This window comes from Protobothrops mucrosquamatus, unplaced genomic scaffold (genome assembly GCF_001527695.2).
Source record: "Protobothrops mucrosquamatus isolate PMUCROS unplaced genomic scaffold, P.Mucros_1.0 scaffold608, whole genome shotgun sequence".
Taxonomy (NCBI): Eukaryota; Metazoa; Chordata; class Lepidosauria; order Squamata; family Viperidae; genus Protobothrops; species Protobothrops mucrosquamatus.
Genome location: NW_015386906.1, coordinates 75,783 through 97,284, shown reverse-complemented (window position 1 = coordinate 97,284; position 21,502 = coordinate 75,783). Strand labels below are relative to the sequence as shown.

Here is a 21,502-nt window from a genome sequence, read left to right as displayed (position 1 = left end):
ATCTAAACATCAATAGCCATAAATAATAACTATCTTGCTAATGAACAAGCAGAAAAATAAGAGCTCCTTGCTTTACTGCTTTTTTCAGCAGTAGCTGAGAGTTCAGATTGACTCTCAACTCGTATATATAAATCTCACAGAGGAAAGTGTGATTCCATCCAAAGCCAAAGATAAAAACATCCCTTGGGGGGGGAGGCAAATAATCGCAGCCAGTCAGGGTTCTGTCATGGTTGTCTATTTCTCTCATTCAGATCTAAACAGCCTCCAAAGGCCATTGACAGTTTCACAGCCCAAGGGTGAGATATACAAGTCGGTATCTTCAGCATACTGATGATACTGGACTCCAAACTGATTGTCAATGTCACCCAACAGGTTCATGTAGGTCAGGGGTGTCAAGCCAATCGCAACATGGGCCAAATGATGACATATCGCGAGTTTTTTGCCTTGGTGGTGCCGGGGTGGGCATGGCCTGCTCAGGCAGGATGCAGCCCATGGGCCGTACGTTTGGCATGCCTGATGTAGGTGTTAAAAGGGGGTAGTGAGAATCTTGAGGCACCATGTATTGAGGGGCTGTAGATGCAATCTCTCTCCCCACTGTCAATATCAATTAGGACTAATCACTGAAGAAGGGGGCAAGCCACTGCAACATAGCATTTCCAACTCCTAGCTTCCACAACCAGTCAAAAGGACATCAATGGTATTGAAAATAGCTGAGATATCAAGAAGCACAAGGATGGACATACCATCCCCATCCCATCTTCACCAAAAGTCATCAAGAAGTGTGACCAATGCTGTTTCAGTGCTGTATCCTAGCCTGGAGTGGGTCCAAATAATATGCTTCCTCCAAGCCCCTTTACAAGAACTATCCAACCACTTTTTCAGCAACCTACATTACAAAGTGAAGGTTAAGAAACTGGACAATAACTATCCAGAGGAAAAGAATCCAGCAATGTTCTCTTTAAAAAGGGCCGTACTACCTCCTTCTTCAAGCCAGAAGGATCATACTCTCCTCAAAGATGGCAATACCACCACATGGACCCAACCAAATGACTCAGGACACTGGACCTAGCAAATAAGTGACCAAATTCACAGTCCAGTGAAAGTTGTCAACCTCACTGGGAGTCACAGAATCAATTTCAATCCAGATAAAGCCATAAGGCTGTACTTGGGCAACTCAATCAGATTTGCTCAGAGTCCAAATCTATGTGAATTTACCCACCAGGTAGCATGAATATTCAGCTCTATACCATTATTAAACTGGAATTTTACATGGATTCATATCTGATTTGTATCTTACAAGTCTTCGTATTGAGAACAGTCTGTTGAACTGTGACTCAACTGAAATCTGGAGGGCGTGAGTGCAGTCACCATGCCTCTGGCTCTACTGACTATATTATCTTTTATCTTACTCATTTTGGTAAGTAGCACTGTTATTTTTTCTGAACAATCAAAAGGTATCTTCTAACAATCATAATGTTAATTCTAAAAACCTGCGTTCAAAACTATTGCTTTTGGTTTTTCATAATGGTCCCAGATAAACTGTATGATGTCTGTACTGAAACACTCAGATTTGGAAATTAGATAAGCTTACCAATGGTATAGAGCAGGAGTGTCAAACACGTGATGTGTCACGACATATCACAACTTTTTTGCTACTGCCGGCAATGGGGTAGGCGCAGTTTCACTGTGATGCATCCGGCCCATGGGCCGGCAGTTTGACACTCCTGGTATAGAGCTAGTTTCATTTTAAGTTTCACTTTCATGGAAGGACCAGGTGAACAGAGAGAAATGCCTCTGGATTTGTTGCCTTATCTAGCAAAATGCTGGAAGTGCTTTTTAATCAACTAAGGCTTGTTAACTTAAATGAAACAATGAAAATAAATATTTTCCTAGTGTTGCCAAATGCCAACAAATACCACAGAAGGAAATTAAAACAAGCAGGGAGGTTAGTAGCTGTGGTACAGCAACAAACAAGGATGAATGAAATTTGCCAAATTAGTCTGAACTTGTCTGTATAATAAACAAGAACAACTAGGTAAATACCAGAAAGGAAATCTAGAATTAATCTATTGTAATTATTTTTAAGGAATCATTTACTTTCAATTCCCATATGCAACAGGATTGCAATTCTTTTTTTATCTGGGGATGCACAGAGATTCTACTATGATTTACCAGGTACTAAAGTAGAATTCGTAGATACATCATCCAACACTTACTGTCTGCTGATTGTTCAGTACTAACAACTGAGCTTACTTTAGGGTTCAGTGCTCTAAAAGCCACCAACACATTTCTGTAAAATTTATAACAATGAATAACCTAAACCAGGGGTAGGCAGCCTTGGCTCTTTTATGACTCGTGGACTTCAACTCCCAGAATTCCTGAGACAGCATGGCTGGTTCAGGAATTCTGGGTATTGAAGTCCACAAGTCATAAAAGAGTCAAGATTGCTACCCCTGACCTAAGCAGAAGTTACTGTAAAGGGTGCAACAAATAAATCACTGATGATGATGTATTTCTTATGTCTGTGGAACTAATATTAATAATTTACAATAAAAATTCCTTCCACATCTTTTTCTCTGTGTTGAAGTTGCACTATTTCAAAATTGCTAGCACACAACAATATTTAGTTTACAACTTAAACTGAAACTCATTCCTAAATATTTATTCATGAGTCATTCCAATTATCTTTAAACATAACTAATTCTTAATCTTATATGTATTCAGCATTTGCTGTAATCTTTACATGTTCAACACAAGAACTATAACTACAAGAGCTAACCTTTTAACACAGGTAAAGGACATTAAAAATAAATATATGTATACAATTTATACATAAATGTAAATGCATGGCATTTCAGTATCATATATTTAATATCTGGCATGTTCTTTAGTAGTTCTTTTATATATTTGCATCTTCACTCCCATATTTTCTTCCCATTGAAATCTGAATTACAGGACAGCCCATATCTTCCTTTTTTGAAATCATCTTCAGATGTATTTTTAGTGTCTGACTCAATGTGAAAATGATACCAAATTAAATGTAAATACTTTTGAAAGCAATGGACCAAAAAGAAGCAAAAAGTTATTAAAATGCATTCTGCATATTGTCTATTTGACAGATAGAACTGATATCTCAATAAGCAACCACACTTACCTAACATGCGAATGTACAATGCAGTCTGATCAGAACTGTCATAGGAAATTGCTCCACGTCTCTGAAAATTAAAAATATATGTTATTTCTATTTTTTTAAAGTTTCTTAATTTCTCATATTATTTAGAGACCATTATAAATAAATGCTCCAGTAAAGTTCAAACTTCAATCATGTTTAATAAATCTAACCCTGGATGGCATACTTTTCCTCACACTCCACTCATTTTAACTCTCTAAAATCAATTATAAAATGATGCTTCTTAGTTATAAAGCCAATGGCATATATTTTGGCTACATCCAATCATATTTTACAATGAGCTTACTAGTCAATTTCTTCATAGAAGAAACAATTCATTCATGGGATTTTAATTGCTAAACTTACTAAAACAGTTCCTATCCCTTACTAGAACTAATTCTTCCTATATCCCGACTCCCCCAAAGACTGCGTAAGACTCTTCTCCTGTGATAATTATTCTAATAATAATTCAAGATTGAGAACCTCTATTTTAGGCAGTAAAACTAACTGCACCTTTTGCCAGTAGAGTTGAAAAAGCGAGCGGAATAATAACAGTAATCCACAATGGGGATAAGAATGGTAGATGGTAAATGTAAGGAAGGCCAACACTCCAGTATCAAATGTGAAGAAAGGTACTAATAAACCATTTCTGTATTATTACCAAGAAAAGTGCATTAAAATATGTGTAATATTAATTGAGCATGAGTGCAGATGATAGACACTTCCCAGTCAGAAAGCACCATTCTTTTTATAACAGATGAACAGATCTGGAAGCAGTGACATGACCATGTCAAAGTCATAAGAGTGTCTGATAATTGACAATACCAGTATTGAAAAAAAAGCTCACTACTTTCTGAGGATATATACAATCAAAACAGGAAAGTGAAGAAGACATGAAACTGAAAAAGCCTGACTAAACAGCAGTTGTATACAAAAGTTTAGACACCCTATCAAATTATGTATTTCAATAAATCCCTAAACAAAATGAAGCTGACACAATCTGTATATGGTACAAAGTTAGTGACAACATATTTATGCCATGTGTCTGTATATTCCAATGTACGTTTACCAGGTATGTGCAATTGTTTGCAAATTCATAAGACAATAGTGAATATGGCAGGTGCAAAAGAGACCCCTTCAGTATTCTGCAATACTATGTAGTTTTCATCAACTCAAAAATCTCTACCATTGGAAACTGAAAATGGCTTTCTGAGGCAACAAGACGTACAGCTGCATATGCAGGTTTAAATCCAGACTTCCTGTCCACATTTTATAAACCATCAGCCACTTTAAAAGGAGTATTTAGATGATGTAAGAAACAGATTTTCTGATGGCCCCTGAAGAAAAAGGATGGATTGATAAAGTAAAATTTAGAGAACAATAAAAATTTTCACATATCCTGAAAAATTTAAGTCTCCGTAACATTTGTTCAGAGATGTATAAAATATTTTGAGTTCAAAGTACTCTGTTCAAATTCAAATCAGGCTGTTTTGAACTTATGGGTAGAGTTCCCTTATTGTTTCAAGTTCAGAACAAGTTGCTCATTAAAGTACACTGAAACATAGAAGAAAAAAACAAAAGATAATTTATGTACCCATAGGTAAGACATCAATCAAAATATCTTCAACTGAGTCAATATTACCATCTATTTATATTTTTATAAAATAACTTGGATGTACTTTTTGTAAGGATGTTGACCCTTAGAATTTATTAACTAGAGAATTAATGGGCTTTCTAGAAGGGATTTTACACTCTCATTTATGTTTTTGGTATTCTGTAAGGGAACAAATTAGATAATGTTAATAATGTTAATACAGTGAATAATACATCTGTTTTTTTAAAGAAATTGGATCTTGTTCACCATGATTTTGAATCATGGATTATGGTTATATATTAGAGCTGTTAATGTTTAATTGTTGCATCTCCTTTTCTAAATTTTCATTCTTAAATGCTGGTAGCAGTTATCCCCCCCCCCCCCGCTTTGGGCTATCTTTGAAGAGCATTTGGAAGCTACAGGTGGTACAAAATGCAGCCACACAGACAGTTCTAGGGCAGGGGTAGGCAACCTTGGCTCTTTTATGACTCGTGGACTTCAACCCCCAGAATTCCTGAGCCAGCATGGCTGGCTCAGGAATTCTGGGAGTTGAAGTCTACGAGTCATAAAAGAGCCAAGGTTGCCTACCCCTGTTCTAGGGGCTCCTAGGGCAGCCCATGTAACCCTTAGCTGTTGCATAAGTTGCACAGTCTGCTTTCATGTCCAATTCAGTGTGTTGCTTTTTGACCTTAAAGCCCTTTATTGCATGAGTCCAGGCTACCTGAGCAACCCAATGGGATTGGCCCAGCCACTTGTTCCTGCAGAAGGGATATGCTGCGAACCTTGTCAGTCAAGGAATTCTGGCTGGCAGCATCCAGGAGAAAGGCCTTTTCTGCCAAGGCTCCCACCCTCTGGAACATCATGCCCCTCAAATTAAGATGTGCCCCCACTCCCCTGATCTTTCATAAAAACCTCAAAACCTGGCTCTGCCAACTGACCTGGGGCCCCAATAGGGGCATTCCATGCTGGAGGTGGTTATTGGCCTAAGAAGATCACACTGCCGCATCATGGTATTCTGGGTTTTTAACTTATTTGGTCTCTTGTTTAATATTTAATGTTTTGTACTTTTGCTTTTATGATGTTTGTAAGCCATACAGAGTCACCTGACAGTGACATGGGTTGCATATAAATTTAATAAATAAAATAAGAACATATAATTATAAATGTATTTACTGTCATTGACAGACTTGTTAAGTCTTTCAATATTTTCTGTGAATTGCTCTACTTAAAAGTTGCACTAATATGGTTGTAACTAAATATTGTAAGAAACAACTTAGCATCCTAATATCTGAAATAAAATATGCTCTTTTATACATTTCATTATTAATAAGTTTATCCAAATGGTTTGTTCTTAAGAACGGTCATTTTGTATAAACACAATCTTATTATTTACTGAATACTGAGACTTCATAACTAATATTAAATATTTGTCACTATAATTGTGGAAAGAAAATATTAAATTAACTGTAAATTGTAAATTCCTTGTAAGCATTACTAATGTTTGCAAAAGAAATAGCAATGCCTACAATCATTTAAATTATAAGGTGTCAACAATTGTAAACAAAAGCTATCAATCTTCCTTTCAAAGTTAAAATACCATTCTGCATAGCATTTCCTATTGATATCATAGCATATGATTTATAGAATAGCTAAACTCCTAAGCAATAAACATACAAAGACCTTTTTCTTGTATGCATTTTCTGTTCCCAAAGAATATAATTAATTAACAGAACATGAATTCTACCATCAGCCAACTTAATTATGTTAACTACTCAGGTAACCAAATGCATAAGAATCAATTGGAGGTAATTTCTACTATTACATAAAAGTAGAACTTTGATCCAAAGTCCCCTGCTTCAAATCAGGTTTTACTAAATCAGTTCAAATGTAAGCATATTTAATGTCTAAGATTAAAGGATATTATCGCCTAAAGTCCCAGGGCTAATGCATTAATCTCAATTCAAGAATATCGGTGGGATGGCTCAAAAACTGCAGCTGTGTTTTGTTATGGATGAATCCATCATCACACAAACAAAAGTCTACATGTCTAAAGGGCTATTTTCTATACACCAAACACCCCACATCTTCCCATCCTCGGATTTTGAGGATACATGGCAGGACTATTTCAGTCAGCACTCTTTCAATACACCATTGACATTAGATTCCACCTATGCTCCTCTGAATAATTTGCAATTTTGTATTTCACATAAATTTGGAGTCAATATAGTTTGTTTTTATCTGTGATATTTCTTTAGAACCAATCCTAATAAATTTAAGTTTGACTCTCTCTTCAAACTAATTTTTTATAATCCACATTCTGTAGCATATTTTGTTGTGCTATTAAACTAAAAAAGAAACCAAAGAATAACTGATTTCCTCTTCATTTGCAATAGTATTAGCCAGGGCTATTTCAAAATTTGAAAGGGACCTACACCCTTAGATGTTTGAATAAAATTGTGATTTGCCCAAGTACATGGAATGCTACAAAAAGAAAGCAAATACATAGCTCTAATTCTGGGCAAATGCCTTAAGATTCAGAGATTTGTTATCATTCACAGGGAAATCTCAGCAGACTGCATCAGGGCAATAACAGATGGGTAACCCAATCCTCAAAACATTTGAAGAGCGCCAAAAATGGCAACAGAATCTATTTTCTCACATTTCACCACCTACCTACATTTGTTATGGTTAAGTTTATTACTGGTATCATTCACATTGGACTCATAGTATATTTCCTTTAAAAACCTATAAAAGACATATTTAAACTGCCTGAAAAAGGCACCACAAAAATATATATGACAATCTTTTGCAAAATATTTTAAAGGATGAGCACGATTCGGCTGAAGTGAAGCAAAAGACTCCTCTAAAATCTGAAGCGTTTATAATAGCTTCATTCTATCCTAGTAACTCTCATAACTACTACCGGTATAAATATTAAGGAGAAAACGACTGAACGCTTCTAAAGGTATCAGCTCAACTACCTACCAAATACACAGTTTCATTCTCTCCTCCTTTCTAGGCTTATGATCAGGATAAAATTACACTGCCTTGCTCGTTTGGGGGAGGAAAATCAGCAAAAACTCATTAAAGGCAATCTTGGCGATCTACAGCATTACTACCCAGCTACAGGTGTCAAAACAGCAAGAGTTAACAAAAATAAAACGGGAGACGAGCAGGGCAATTCCGCAGAGTCAAGCTGTGCTTTGGTGCGTCTTTTTCGCGTGTTCCGAGATTGCCTGCCTGCCTGCCTGTGCCGCTAACTGAAAACCTCATCTGCACGTTATCTGGCCTAATCTTCCTCCCTCCCGCTTTTGTTCCTCCTCGCCTGACTGAACAATGCTGGAGGACTTGAAACCTTGCACGTTGGAGCCTCCGGTTTTTTTTTTAAAAGCAATCCCTTTTCCCCCTCGGGGTCCCGCACGGATATTCTTGTTTTTCTGCCCCTCCTTCCAAGATCTCTCCCGAGGGCCGCTTCCCACCTTCACGTGGAGGGAAAGCGAGAGGGGGCCTCACCTGAGAAAGCTGCCTGGGGTTGGGGCAGCCGAAAAGAGCAGAACTGGAGCTGAAGCTGATGGCCCCCCGGCGACTGAGGACATGCTGCGGGACCGGCCTGTCCAGAGGCAGCACCGGCAGTTGATAGCATACTTCCATTGAAACGGTGGCTGCACTACCGCCGCCGCCACCTCGTCTGCTGGGGTGCCAATCAAAGCCAGGCCCGGCTCCGGGATCGAGGCAGGGCCCGGCTCACCGCTTTCACCTGCTCCACGCACGCACGCACGCACACCCCGGGCAGCGCTAGAAAGACTTCTTTCTACCCGTCCGAGAAGGGCTCGGCGAGCTTCGCGCAGGAGAAGCGGAGAGGCAGCCTAGACGATCCAGAAGAGACCCAACATCAAGCTCCCGGCTCGAAAACCGAATCCCCCGGTCAGCTCCGCAACCGGGACGGCGGCATTGCCGCCGCTAGTTCAGGTCGTAGCGGGCGGGCCCGGCGGCTGCTGTAACTGCGGCAGTCCCGGCCTGATTTGGAGGAGACACAACTCGGCTGCGGCAACGCCGCTATTGTCCAGCACGAGGCGCGGCCCCGCGCACGAGGGGCGGGGCCAGGTGCTGGCTGGAGAGTGATGGCGGTAGTGGCGCCGGAAGCTAACGGGGGCGGGGGAGTTGCGCGTGCAGCAACCCGTCCTCCTCGCCCACACTGAGCACGTTCTCCTCCCTTGTTGTCACGCGAGCGCACGCCTCCAAAGAGGAAACCTCGTCCTGGAATGAGCTGCGGGCGCGACTATCCCCGGCGGGAACGTCTTACGCCGTGACGTCACGATCCTTCCTGATGCCCCTTTGTTTTTGTTTTTGTTTTTTTAACCCTTTTCGCTTGCCAGTTTTATTTTTGCTTTCTTCGGGTAGTTGTGTAAAGTGCCCAATCTATCTCCCACTAGGTTGTGAGGTCTGTTGTTTTTCTGTATTTTTAGATAAAGGCAAAGGACATGGTGTACGAAGTGTTTGAAGCCTTCATAAAACTCTTTATGTTCAAACCTTGACCTTAAACCACCTCTGCCTCTCTGAATAAGTCGTTCAAGTTACTTCCTTCTTGTCCCCTAACCTGTCCTGGCATGCGTTTGTCTTTAACTGCCCTGTTTTGCAGCTATGATGCTAGAAACTCAAATGTATATTAAGCTGTGGGTGACGTGATAAAAGGATTGATTGACTCATTTATTCACTTACGGTTTGTGGTTACAAATTTTTTAATACGGTTTTGGTAACCTACAAAACCTGTTTGGTTAAAAAAAGGATTAGCGTTAGGAAAAGTCTTGTAAGCCACATAAAATAATGCTCCACAGTAATACTAGCTACAGGTGTTAAAACTGATAATCTGCATACAGTTTTGCATAGAAAAATGTAAGCCTCATGGGAAAAAACTGCATTACCTCTGAGCTGTTCTTTTGTTATGTAAGACAGGACCCCACTTCCCCCGAGAAAGAAATATTTTGGGAGATATTTAAAAAAAAGTAGAATATATTTCCCCCAAAGGAATAATAGAAAATCTTAGGCAGAAACCCACCCACCCCCAAGTCTTTCTGCCCCAAGCAGAAACCAGCTCTGTAGAAATGCAGATTTGATAATCCTTTCAGAAAGACTGGAGCCAGGAAGCTTAGAGCTGATGGAATTAGAAAGATAAAGATCCCTAGAACCAACAACCCCTCACTGAACCTCAGGTCAAAGTTCATGCCACAGGAACAACTCCAAACACAAAAGCCCATGAAGGTATAAAAACCCACCACTCCCAGCTCCATGTGGTCAGCCACCCAGAAACATGCTGCTGTTACTGAAGTTTCTGCAACTAAATAAACAAGAACCTCCTTTCTAAAGCAGTCTCCATTTTGTTTATTCCTAGCTTGGACTGGACCCTGATGAAGATTTTTCTTTCAACAGTTACATGGAAAGCAAATGCAGTTGTACGGGCCTTAAGGGAAATGGTGCAGTTATACCCAGCACTATTGATATAAGATACTAGCACTCAGCCTTTCTCTGGCCACTCTTAGTCGATAATATCTCAAACAGTGGTTTCCTTGTACTTCCTTAACAACTCCCAGGTTACATGAACTAACCGTGACCTCAAAGACTAAAGTAACCTTTGATGTACAGAAAGATACCATTGATGAATTCACAAGTCTACGCCAGTAAATAAAATGTCAATAAATAAATACTGCAAGGCCTATGTCTCTTCCATACCCAAGGTTTTAATTTCCCCATTAAGATTTGGGGCTTTCTAGAGTTCTTTGCAAACTGAACTGATGAAGCATGAAGGTATTTCCTCCTGGCCATGCAGTGGAAACTTTCCCATGGAATAAAATACCTTGTTCTGGATCCTAGGATTTGCCCACTATCTTGAATTTTATAACTGTTTCTCTGTTCTGGAATGCTTGAAGCATATCACTTTTCGCCCTTATTGAAAAAGGAAGTGGTTTACAAAATAATCTGGATGAATCATAATTTTTTAGTGGGAACCAAATCCCAATGTAGGTTGCAAGACTTAGTCATAATTACAGTATATTCACTGAAATCAAGTGTGACAGTGAAATGAAGTCAGCATCCAGTTTACTGCATATCATTTCTCATATTGAGAATTTATTTTTTGCATTAATGTACAATATTTGACCATATATGAAAAAGAAAATTGTGTTTCAGTAGAAGATAAATATGAGAATGTTCTAAAATTATGTTAAAAGTATAAGCTTCTTTAGCTAGTTTCAGAAAAGACTGTACAGTAAAGAAACATTGCTGATGCACAGTGAATTATTGAGAAAGCCAAAGAATATTAAAAAGAAGTTAATATATACTACATTGAATATAGACAGGCCTTTGACTGTGTCAACTATACAAGCTGTGAGATATGCTTAAGAAAATGGGAATGCCAAAGCAGTCTGATTGTGAAGCATAGCCACAGGTCAGGAAACCACAATTTGGATGGGACATGGTTCAACAGACTGACTCAGTCTTTTGCAAGTCAGTAAAGGAATAAGACAAGGCTGTATATCCTCTTCTTGTTTATTCAATCTAAATGCTGAATATATATATTAAGAAAATATGGATTAGAACAGTGGTAGCAAACCTATGGCACGGGTGCCAGAGGCGGCACTCAGAGCCCTCTCTGTGGGCACGCACGCCATCGCCCCAGTCCTAGGCCTTCAGCTGGGTTTTATAAAACCTTTTTGCTTTAGGCCTCCACCGCCATGTGCAAAAAAAGAGAGGTTCAATCAATGAGTCAATTTCAACTTCTCGCAGGGGGGGGGAATCTTGCAAAGTTGGAATTGATTGATTGAACTTTTTAATCCCACCCAGTCTGCCATTACCATCGCAGCCACGCCCAGCCAATGGGCCACACCCACCCAATTGGCCACACCCAGCCAATGGGCCACACCCACCCGGCACCCGACAATGCATAAGTGGGTTTGGGGTTGTAGTTTGGGCCCTCGGTCTCTAAAAGGTTTGCCATCACTGGATTAGAAGATGAGGGTGTTTTTTTTAAATAGAGAAAAAATAATCAGTAATCTGCACAATGTTGATGACATTAGTAACTGAAAATGAAAATCATCTGCTTTAATAGAAACCAAAGAATACAATGAAAGAAATGAGGTTAAACATAAAGAATATCAAACTAATGACAATGAGTACAGCGACTACCCTTAGAACTGACAGCGGAGATACTGAATTGGTAATTGGTGAATGTGCCTTTTAGAATCAACTATCATCAGGATGCACAGTCAATAAATTAATATGCTACTATATACTGTAGACCATGACTTAGTAAAGTAGCAATGAAGCCCATAGAAAATATATAGATTACAGGATGTCTCTGCAAAGGTCAGAATCAAGTACACTTTTTGTGTGTGACACTTTTAAGGAAGTGAAAGCTGAAGATTGAAGAAATAAGCTAGAAAAAGTATTGATGCTTTTGAACCTTTGTGTTGGAGAAGACTTCTGAGAATACCAAGAATAGCCTAGAAAACAATTACATGAATCATAGAACAAAAAAGAATTTTCACTTGAACAAATTAGCAGATTCAAATTATCACATTTAGTACATATACAAAGATCTAGGTCTCTGGGATAGGTGGAAGGGAAGTGAAAAGAGGGATCACTAACAGCAAGATGAATGGACTCGGTCATAGCAGCATCAGAAGTTCTGAGGATCCAGCTGACGACAGATTGCCCTGTCCAGAATATATCTGTGTAGTTGCTAAGCCTAGACACCAACTAGATAGCACAAAATCATTACTCAATAAACTTTTTTCTTTGTTTTTTTAAAAAGTCACATTAGAAACAAACACTTTTACAAACATCTTTTTATGTTAAAAAATCGTTATTTTTATAGAAAAGCAATCACATTTTTTCTCCAATTATTTATGCAGCAGCCACCTTCCTTGTTTTTAATTTTTATTGACTGTATCCAGTGACATTAACGAATTGATTGATACATAATACTTAACTACTAGGTTATAGTAATTAGAGAATATATTTCCCTCCATGAAAGTTGTTAAGACAGAGCAATATTAAGTTATGTTTAGACATATTCTGCCTATGTTGCAATAGTGCATATGTAAACAATACACTCACAAGTTCAGAGCCAGTCTATTGATTGTGAGCCCCCTCCGTTGTTTTGAAAGATCAGTCATGCTATGCAAATTTTTGCATTAATGCAGTTATGAGCATATGAAATATGGCTGTGTGTATGACATAAACTATTTCCAAACATAACCTCTAAATTAAATTCATGTGTATTGATGGGTGCCAAATAAATGTAAGGAAGAAAATTTTCTCAGAAGAAAGATAAATAATAGAAAGATTCCAAACTGATATATCCATTTTATTTTACCTACATCCTGCTTCTGGTGCCAAAAGAAATATGCAATAACTTATGAGCCAAAATAGCATAATCACAGGTGTGGAAGACTTAAAAAGAAAGAGAGCGAAACAGCTCCAGAATGTTCTTTGTGATTTCATGGCATTATGACACCTCAGCTGACAAGGCTTCTTTCTTCATTTTTATTTTTTTCCTCTTCATTTCCTTTTTCCTCCATGCCCAGTTATGCACCTGCTAGGGCTAGGCCATATGCAACTTTTATTTTGTAAAACAGGGAGGGGGGAGAATTCTATAATCAATCATATAATGGTTATGGTTCATGGTAGGAATTCTCTGTGCTCAGATACTTGTATTACCCAAGCCTAATGGAGGATTATTAAATAAATCTATTTGGTAATTGGATATCTGTAAGTTTGGACTAGACTGCTTACTTAATTAGTCTATATTTATTTTTGTTGCTTCCTGACAAAAACATTTTTCTAACTCTTTGCCATATATATTTTCAAACATTTGAATGGTAACAACATGAAAAGCCATCATGTAAGGGCTAAAAAAAGCAATTCAATGAATCTAGTACATCAATAAGCTAAAGCTAAATCAGTATAATGTCAAGTTCCAGCAATTCTCACAGTTCTGTGACTTGATTTTAAAGCACTTGGAGAATAAAATCATGTTATCTAAATATGCTATATCTTATGGAAGTACTTATGTTTGATGAACTGTTGCCTTTAATACAACTATGGTCAATCACAGTTAATGCAGAGGTACTTTGTTAAGCAAAGTAACAGAATTCCCTTAGGCAACACAAACTGAAGGATGACAGTAAAACTAAGGTGAGAGGGGAGGAAGATTATAGTTTATTTTCTTTTTCTTTTCAAAGTTAAACAGTAGCTTTTTTGTGGAAATTTAAATATTTAGCAATTTACCTAATTGCTCAATAGGAATAATATAGACAAATAAATATATTAGGCTCTCTGTGTTAATGTTCTGACTATTCTACACTGTATTCCTAACCTTTTTGTCTTCTTATTAGAATTGGTTTTGAGAAAAAGGGACAATTCTTCCATTTTACCCCAAATTCAAATGAAAACATATCTATAAAAGTATTTGAATGTTTAATCTTTGGTCCAATCTTCCTTATTTTACACTAGTTACAGATACAGTTATGGTCTTTGCTTCTGATAACTAAATAGGAAGTTCAAAAATACCAAGCAGGCCAAATAATGAACTATATATTAGCCACCTGTATCTTTATGGCTCTGTAACTGTGTGATTTATCAAGAATAAAGCATTTTTTTGGAAATAAGCCAAAGCTCAGATTATTTTTATTGGTTAATGAAGTTGTAATATCACTATCTCATGCTAGTAGATAGCCACAATTATAGTTCTTTAGTTTTCTATTTATTTATTGTTACTTTATAATTATTTGATAGGCTTTCCTTTTAAACAATAGTCAATAATTGTTGTTGTTACTATTATTTTGGTGATTGATCAGTCATTAATCTAAGTTCCCTATCCCACACCCCAATCAATTCTCTTTTCCTATTGTGACAAGTTTAAATGTGGAAAACGTTTCCTAAATGTTCATACTTTTTCTGATAATCATAGCAATATACATATATACACAAATATACAAAGTATGGACAAAAAATGAATAGTAAATGCAAAGCAGCATGATAGACAACAGCAGTCTGGAAATATAAACAGATCGTTATCAAGCAAGCCATCTTAAAATGTTTCCTAAAGATCACCAGCCATTTCCAGATTGCATATTTTAAGAATTGCTTCATTTTTAATTTAAGTGAAGTCTTGAAATACCTAGGATCACTTGATGAGGAAATACTACATCGTTAAAGGAGTGAAGTAAAGGTGTGGGTATGTGTGAAGAACTGCTTCCCCCTTCCTTGAGGAGAAGTGGATAACCAATCCTCCCCACCATTCTTAGTAAGTGGATCGGGAAAGAAAGAGGATCAGCCTTCTTTCTTTTGTTATAAGTGGCAGGATATATAGAGGGGAGCAGATAAGCTCTTTTTGGTGTCATTTCCCTGATCCCACAAAGTATAGTAATTACTTTTTAAGATCTGAGTATTGAGAGCAGAAGACTGATAGATCTTCCATTGTTTATAAATGACACCAAAATAGGTCTTCTCACCCCATATTCTGCTTCATTGGCAAAGCAGTAGAAAGTATGCTTAACATTTCTCTAAGTCAGGGGTCCCCTACCTATGGGCCGCAGCCCACTACTGGGCTGTGGCCTACTGGGCCACCGGGCCGTGGGACAAGCTGGACAGTGTGTGCACACACACACTCACGCTAGCGCCTGCAGGCTCATTTGCATGTGTGCACAGGGCTAGCAGTGGTGGCTAGCGTCTCCGCACCTGCGCAAATGGGGCTGCTAATGTGCGTGTGGGATACACAGCTCATTTGTGCATGCGTGCGGGGCTAGCAGCAGCAGCTAGCGGCTGCACACCTATGCAAACGGGGCCGATAGTGCTGTGTGGGTGCCGTTTCCACATGCACACCTGTGCACATGCTCCCAACTGCTCCCTTTCCCTCCGGGCCACCAGCAGGAAAAGGTTGGTGACCTCTGCTCTAAGTCAACATGTGTTCTGCTAGTTCCTGCACTGGAAAGCAGCTCTTTAATGTTGCCATAAGGAAGACAAAGAGTGCATCATGTGAACATGTGCTTTGAAAATAGAGAGTGGAGCATTTTTGTGTCATTGTCAGCAGGATGTGTCCTAGGTCAATTGGGCCAAACTACATGTTATGTAGTTATGTTAATTTAAATAAGAGGATGGATCATTGCAATGGTGGCAAGATGAAGTATTTCTAAACTGCTGCTTTCCTGATGTAGAAAAAATAGGTGGTGTTTGATCTTCAGTGGATATCCACTAAATATTATTTAATGGTTTTCCTTTTCTTGCAAATCAGAATGGAATAGAACTGGAAGGGACTTTGGAGGTCTTCTAGTCCAGCCCCCTGCTTAAGCAGGAGAACCTATACCATTTCAGACAAGTGTCAGTGATGGAGTGTCCACGATTTCTGAAGGTACCGTAAGCTGTTCCACTGGTTAATTGTCCTCACTGTTAGGAAGTTTCTCCTTAATTCCAGGTTGCTTCTCCCCTTGATTAGTTTCCATCCATCGTTTCTTGTCCTGCCCTCTGGTGCTTTGGAGAATAGTTTGTTGCCCTCTTCTTTGTGGCAGCCCCTCAAATACTGGAATACTGCTATCATGTTGCCCCTGTTTCTTCTTTTCTTTAGACTAGCCAAACCCAAGTCCTGCAGCCGTTCTTCATATGTTTTAGTCTCCAGGCCTTTGATCATTTTAGTTGCTCTTCTCTGAACTTTTTCCAAAGTCTCAACATCTTTTTTGTAGTATGGTGACCAAAATTGGTTGCAATATTCCAGGTGTGGTCTTACTAGGGTTTTATAAAGTGGTACTAATACTTTGTGTGATCTTGATTCTATGCCTCTGTTTATGCAACCCAGGATTGTATTAACTTTTTTGGCTGCTGCTGCACATTGCTGGCTCATAGTCAAGTAATCGTCCATTAGGACTCCAAGGTTCCTCTCACAGTTACTGTTTTTGAGCCAGGTCTCACCTAATCTGTACTTATACCTTTGATTTTTTTGCCTAAATGTAAAACTATGCTTTTCTCCATATTAAAGTTCATTTTGTTGGATAGGGCCCATTGTTCAAGTTTGTCAAGATCTTTTTGGATCCTGAGCTTGTCTTCTGTGGTGTTGGCTATTCCTGCCAGTTTAGTGTCATCTGCAAATATGATGAGTTCCCCTTTAATTCCCTCATCTAAGTCATTTATGAAGATATTGAAGAGTACTGGGCCTAAGATGGAGCCTTGTGGTACCCCACTGCTTACGTCTCTCCATGTGGATGCAGTGCCATTGAGGACTACTCACTGAGTATGGTTTGTCAGCCAGCAACATATCACTGTGACTTTATATAATACAAGTTCCAGATTATAACATTTTAAAAACAATTATTTACAAACAAGTAACAAATATTCAAAGATAAATATAAAATCACTGTATTGAAAGTTCTAAGGCCATAATTTCCTATGCTGGCTGGGTATTCTGGGAGTTGTATTGCCAACATGTCTGAAATACACAATACTGGGAAAGCTCACCAGATACCTTTGCCTAAAAAATCAACCTTGTGGAATAAAACATCACTTCTATGAATACAGGATCACAATACTAACAGTTAGACCTATTAAACTCAATAGGTCTTTGCTCTGAATCCTGGCTTGTTATAGATTAGAGTTAATGCTGCTCTTAATAAAATTCAGTACATGGCATATGCACAAGTAATTCAAATTGCTATTGAGTACCTTAAAAATTAACATACTTTAACAAAGATGGCAAAAATAAAAACTCAAAATGAGTTCAGCCTAATTTATGATTTCAGGGATATTTCCATATAGTTTTGTTTGCAACAATACAGCAGCAATTACTCATCTCCTTTTTCCAAGATATTACTTGACTTTCCAGTCTAGCTTACAGTTCTGATATTTTCTGATGATCTTGCACCTAACCAGGTCTAATTCTGCCCAACTTTTTCAACAGCAGCAAAAGACAGCATTTAACTGGGCTTAGAAAAGGAACTAGAATTCTAAAAGAATAAATTCATGTTTATGAATATATACTTCAAAATCTGAAGTCTGGTATAAAAAGGGAGATATGACTCAGAGCAGAGCTCATTCCTGGAAATAATTTCTAATTTATTAGTTTGTGAGCATGATCAGCTAGCACAGGGGTAGACAACCTTGGCTCTTTTATGACTTGTGGACTTCAACTCCCAGAATTCCTGAGCCAGCAGGTTGCCTATCCCTGAACTAGCAGATTCATTGGACTACATCAAATATTGAGATTGATGGTTGTATATCAAATAATGCAAAACTTTAAAATGGATAGAATGAAGGATTCTGAAGAACTGTTGATGTTTACTCACGACCAAAATGACTTGGAATTTTATTGCTGAAATTTAAGGAAGGAAACATCCTCGGCACGCTCAGTGGAAAATGTTGCTAATAAAGACCAGTGTGATTAATGTCTTAATAAAATCTAAAATGATTCATCTGCATTTTTATTTCGTATCCTAAATATCCTAAGAAATACAATCAATTTAACATTGAGAGGATTTATTTGCACTTTTTTCAAGTAAAAAACTTTTCAAGTTTTTTCTTATTAAAGATTATAATTATAACAGTAAAAAACTAATACAAAGTAAAAGAAGGTGCAATGGAAAAAAAATAAGAAAGAAATAAAGAATACAATTTTTGCCATTTTCCTACAGAGGTTCAGTAGGATTTATTTCCAAATAAGCATATACAGGATTACACGGTAAAATGTTTATAATGGGAAACAACTGTATCATAGACATTTCTCGGAAAAATCCAACTAATATTGTTTTCAAAAGTCATTTATGGTTTAAACAACAGTTTGTGTCCCATGAGTGAAAAGCCTTTCATCCACAAAAGGCTTATGATTCAATGTAGCATTTCTCGAAAATTATTCTTTTCTATTTCTATTTCCCCTATCACTTCAATTGACTCTTTCCCCCAAAATCTGGCCCAGAATAGTGTACCAAATCCATAAGTTATTCAGTGCCATCCCTGGATTCCAGACCAAAATAAAATATGTTTGTATATTAAAAAAATCATACAGGATTTAGCCTTCTTACTAAGAATATTGTAATGTTTTTGAACTTCACTGGTGTGGTGTATCTTCAGGTTTCTTTCTTTTGCATTAACTTACTCTTCTATTAAGAAGTGCAAGAGATGTGCAGGAACTGGAATGTTTATTTTCATTACTTATTTCTAAGAAGTACTATCCTTTCCTTTCTTCAGAAGCTCCAGGTAGAGTAGTTGAAGAAATATTGACCATTTAAAAGAGAACTCTATGCCCTATAAATCTCAGTTTCATTAAAAAAAATGCTTCTGATATGCTTACAAATGTTTTCTCTTTGAATTTTCTAAAGAATGAAACAGGAACATAATAAATTACTTGATCAGGTTCAAAAATTATATTTCAATTAAAAATAAGAGCCACATAAGTTCAGTTCACAATTGGAAAGTCTCACTATTCCTTAGAACATTTAAGGTTATAAAATTATTAGATAACTCCATCCAAAAATCTGACTTAAAGTACTTCTCTGGTCTAACAAATTGGCAGAAAAGTATGGATTTGGTATAGGGCAGTCTATAGAACAAAATTGACAAATCCATGATAGAAAATGACAGAACAAACAAAAAGATATTCTAAGGTACCTAGAATATTTTATTCAGAAAATCTGGAACATCAGAATAGAAAGGGAAATTGATGTGTCTGTGAGCTAAAAGAAAATGAGGAAGATAATAACACAATAATTCTGATGATGAATGAGATTTATGAGATCTATCCTACCTTTAACTTTCTAGCTCTCCTGGAGGAAGAGCTTGTCAAAATTACTGCAACACTTCACTGAAAGGCTTCAGGAAATTGGAATTTCATACTGAAAGAATTCTGCTGTAAATCAGTAATCTGAAGTTTACTAATCAGAAACAAGTAAATTAAATTTCTCCAAACTTCTCTTATTCCTGTTGAGTGATTCTGTTAAGTGATATTTTCATATAAAGTTGCTAAAGAAAGGGAACACAGAAAATACACAAAAACAATAACTCTTTGAAATTTTCTTATCTAATAAATATTTCTGTTCCTCTGATGGAAGAATGTATAAAGTTTGCCCTTAAACATAAATGTACTATGAAACCATACTGTATTTTACACATCTAAAGTAGAGTAGTCAAAAATGTGACTTCTCAGTAGACCCATATCTTAGAAAACTAAAGAGCAGACTATTCTATTAAAAGGTGTCCATTTCGGCCAATGAATATGTTTGTTTTATTCTCCAAATAACTAACTTATGAAAGACTTTTTCCTCACAATTTTTAAAAATTTAGAAAGTGGTTTTAAAATATATAAGTGTTTATATAATTTTGAAGGAATTCTAACTCTGAAAGAAAACTATTATTTGTATTCAATCCAATGTCATGTCTCTTCTGCAATGAATCAAAAATAATATACTGTAGTTTCAGTTTCAGGAAGTGCCCCCAATACTTTCACTTTCCATGATGGTATCATACAACCCACTAGAACAGAGGCTCCCAACTTTTTGGGCACCAGGGACCGGTTCCATGGACAGAGGTTTTTCCATGGACCGGAGGGGGCATGGTTTTGTGTGCTGTCTGCATCCCATGGATGGGGCTTTGCTTGTTTGTGTGGACCGGTTGCTGGCATGCCGTGGCCCAGTATGGGTCCACGGACCGGGGGTTGGGAACCCCTGCACTAGAGGAATGCTTGTCAAAGAACAAGGATAAGCTGCTGGCTGTGGTACATCTTAGAACTAGAGACCAGAAGATCAGGAAGCACATATCAGTTTAACATCAATACCTGGGAAGATCCTAGAAAAGATAATCAAAAGACAGATCTGTGAACAACTAGAAGCAAACAAAGTCATAACTAGTAGCCAGCATCAGTTTGTTAAAAACAGATCACGCCAAACCAATCTTATCTCATTCTTTGATAAAGTGACTAAACTAGTAGACCAGCGAAACGCAGTGGATGTAGTATACTTAGATTTCAGTAAGGCATTTGACAAAGTAGATCACAACCTACTCCTTGGTTAGCAAGAAAAAGGTGGAATAGACAACATCACCACCAGATGGATCTGTAGCTGGCTGACAAACCATACTCAGCCAGTAGTCCTCAATGGCACTACATCCACATGGAGAGAAGTTAGCAGAGGGGTACCACAAGGTTCCATCTTAGGCCCAGTACTCTTCAATATCTTCATAAATGACTTAGATGAGGGAATTAAAGGGGAACTTATCAAATTTGCAGATGACACCAAACTGTCAGGAGTAGCCAGCACACCAGAAGACAAACTCAGGATCCAAAAAGATCTTGACAAACTCGAACAATGGGCCTTATCCAACAAAAAGAGTTTCAATGTGGAGAAAAGCAAGGTCTTGCACTTTGGCAGGAAAAAACAAAGGCACAAATACAGATTGGGCAAGACCTGGCTTGAAAATAGTAACTGTGAGAGGGACCTTGGAGTCCTAGTGGACGATCACTTCACTATGAGCCAGCAATCAAAAAAGCTAACACAATCCTGGGCTGTATAAACAGAGGCATAGAATCAAGATCACACGAAGTACTAGTACCACTTTACAAAGCCCTTGTAAGACCACACCTAGAATACTAGTCACCATATCACAAAAGAGATGTTGAGACTTTGGAAAAAATTCAGAGAAGAGCAACTAAGATGATCAAAGGCGAAGAACGTCTGCGGGATTTGGGTTTGGCTAGTCTAAAGAAAAGA

At 37.8% G+C, this 21,502-nt stretch overlaps 1 protein-coding gene across 1 annotated transcript in view; it reads right to left on the bottom strand.

Moving 5' to 3' along the window:
- PDE7A (phosphodiesterase 7A) overlaps positions 1-8,451 on the bottom strand; it is a 40,062-nt gene extending 31,611 nt beyond the window's left edge. Inside the window, exons 1-2 of the mRNA XM_015817617.1 lie at positions 8,277-8,451; positions 3,155-3,215 (exon numbers count right to left, since the gene is read on the bottom strand). Coding sequence (XP_015673103.1) covers positions 3,155-3,215; positions 8,277-8,414 — 199 coding nt within the window. The 5' untranslated portion in view covers positions 8,415-8,451. The remainder of the gene's footprint in view (positions 1-3,154; positions 3,216-8,276) is intronic.
- Between the last annotated feature and the right edge of the window lie 13,051 nt (positions 8,452-21,502).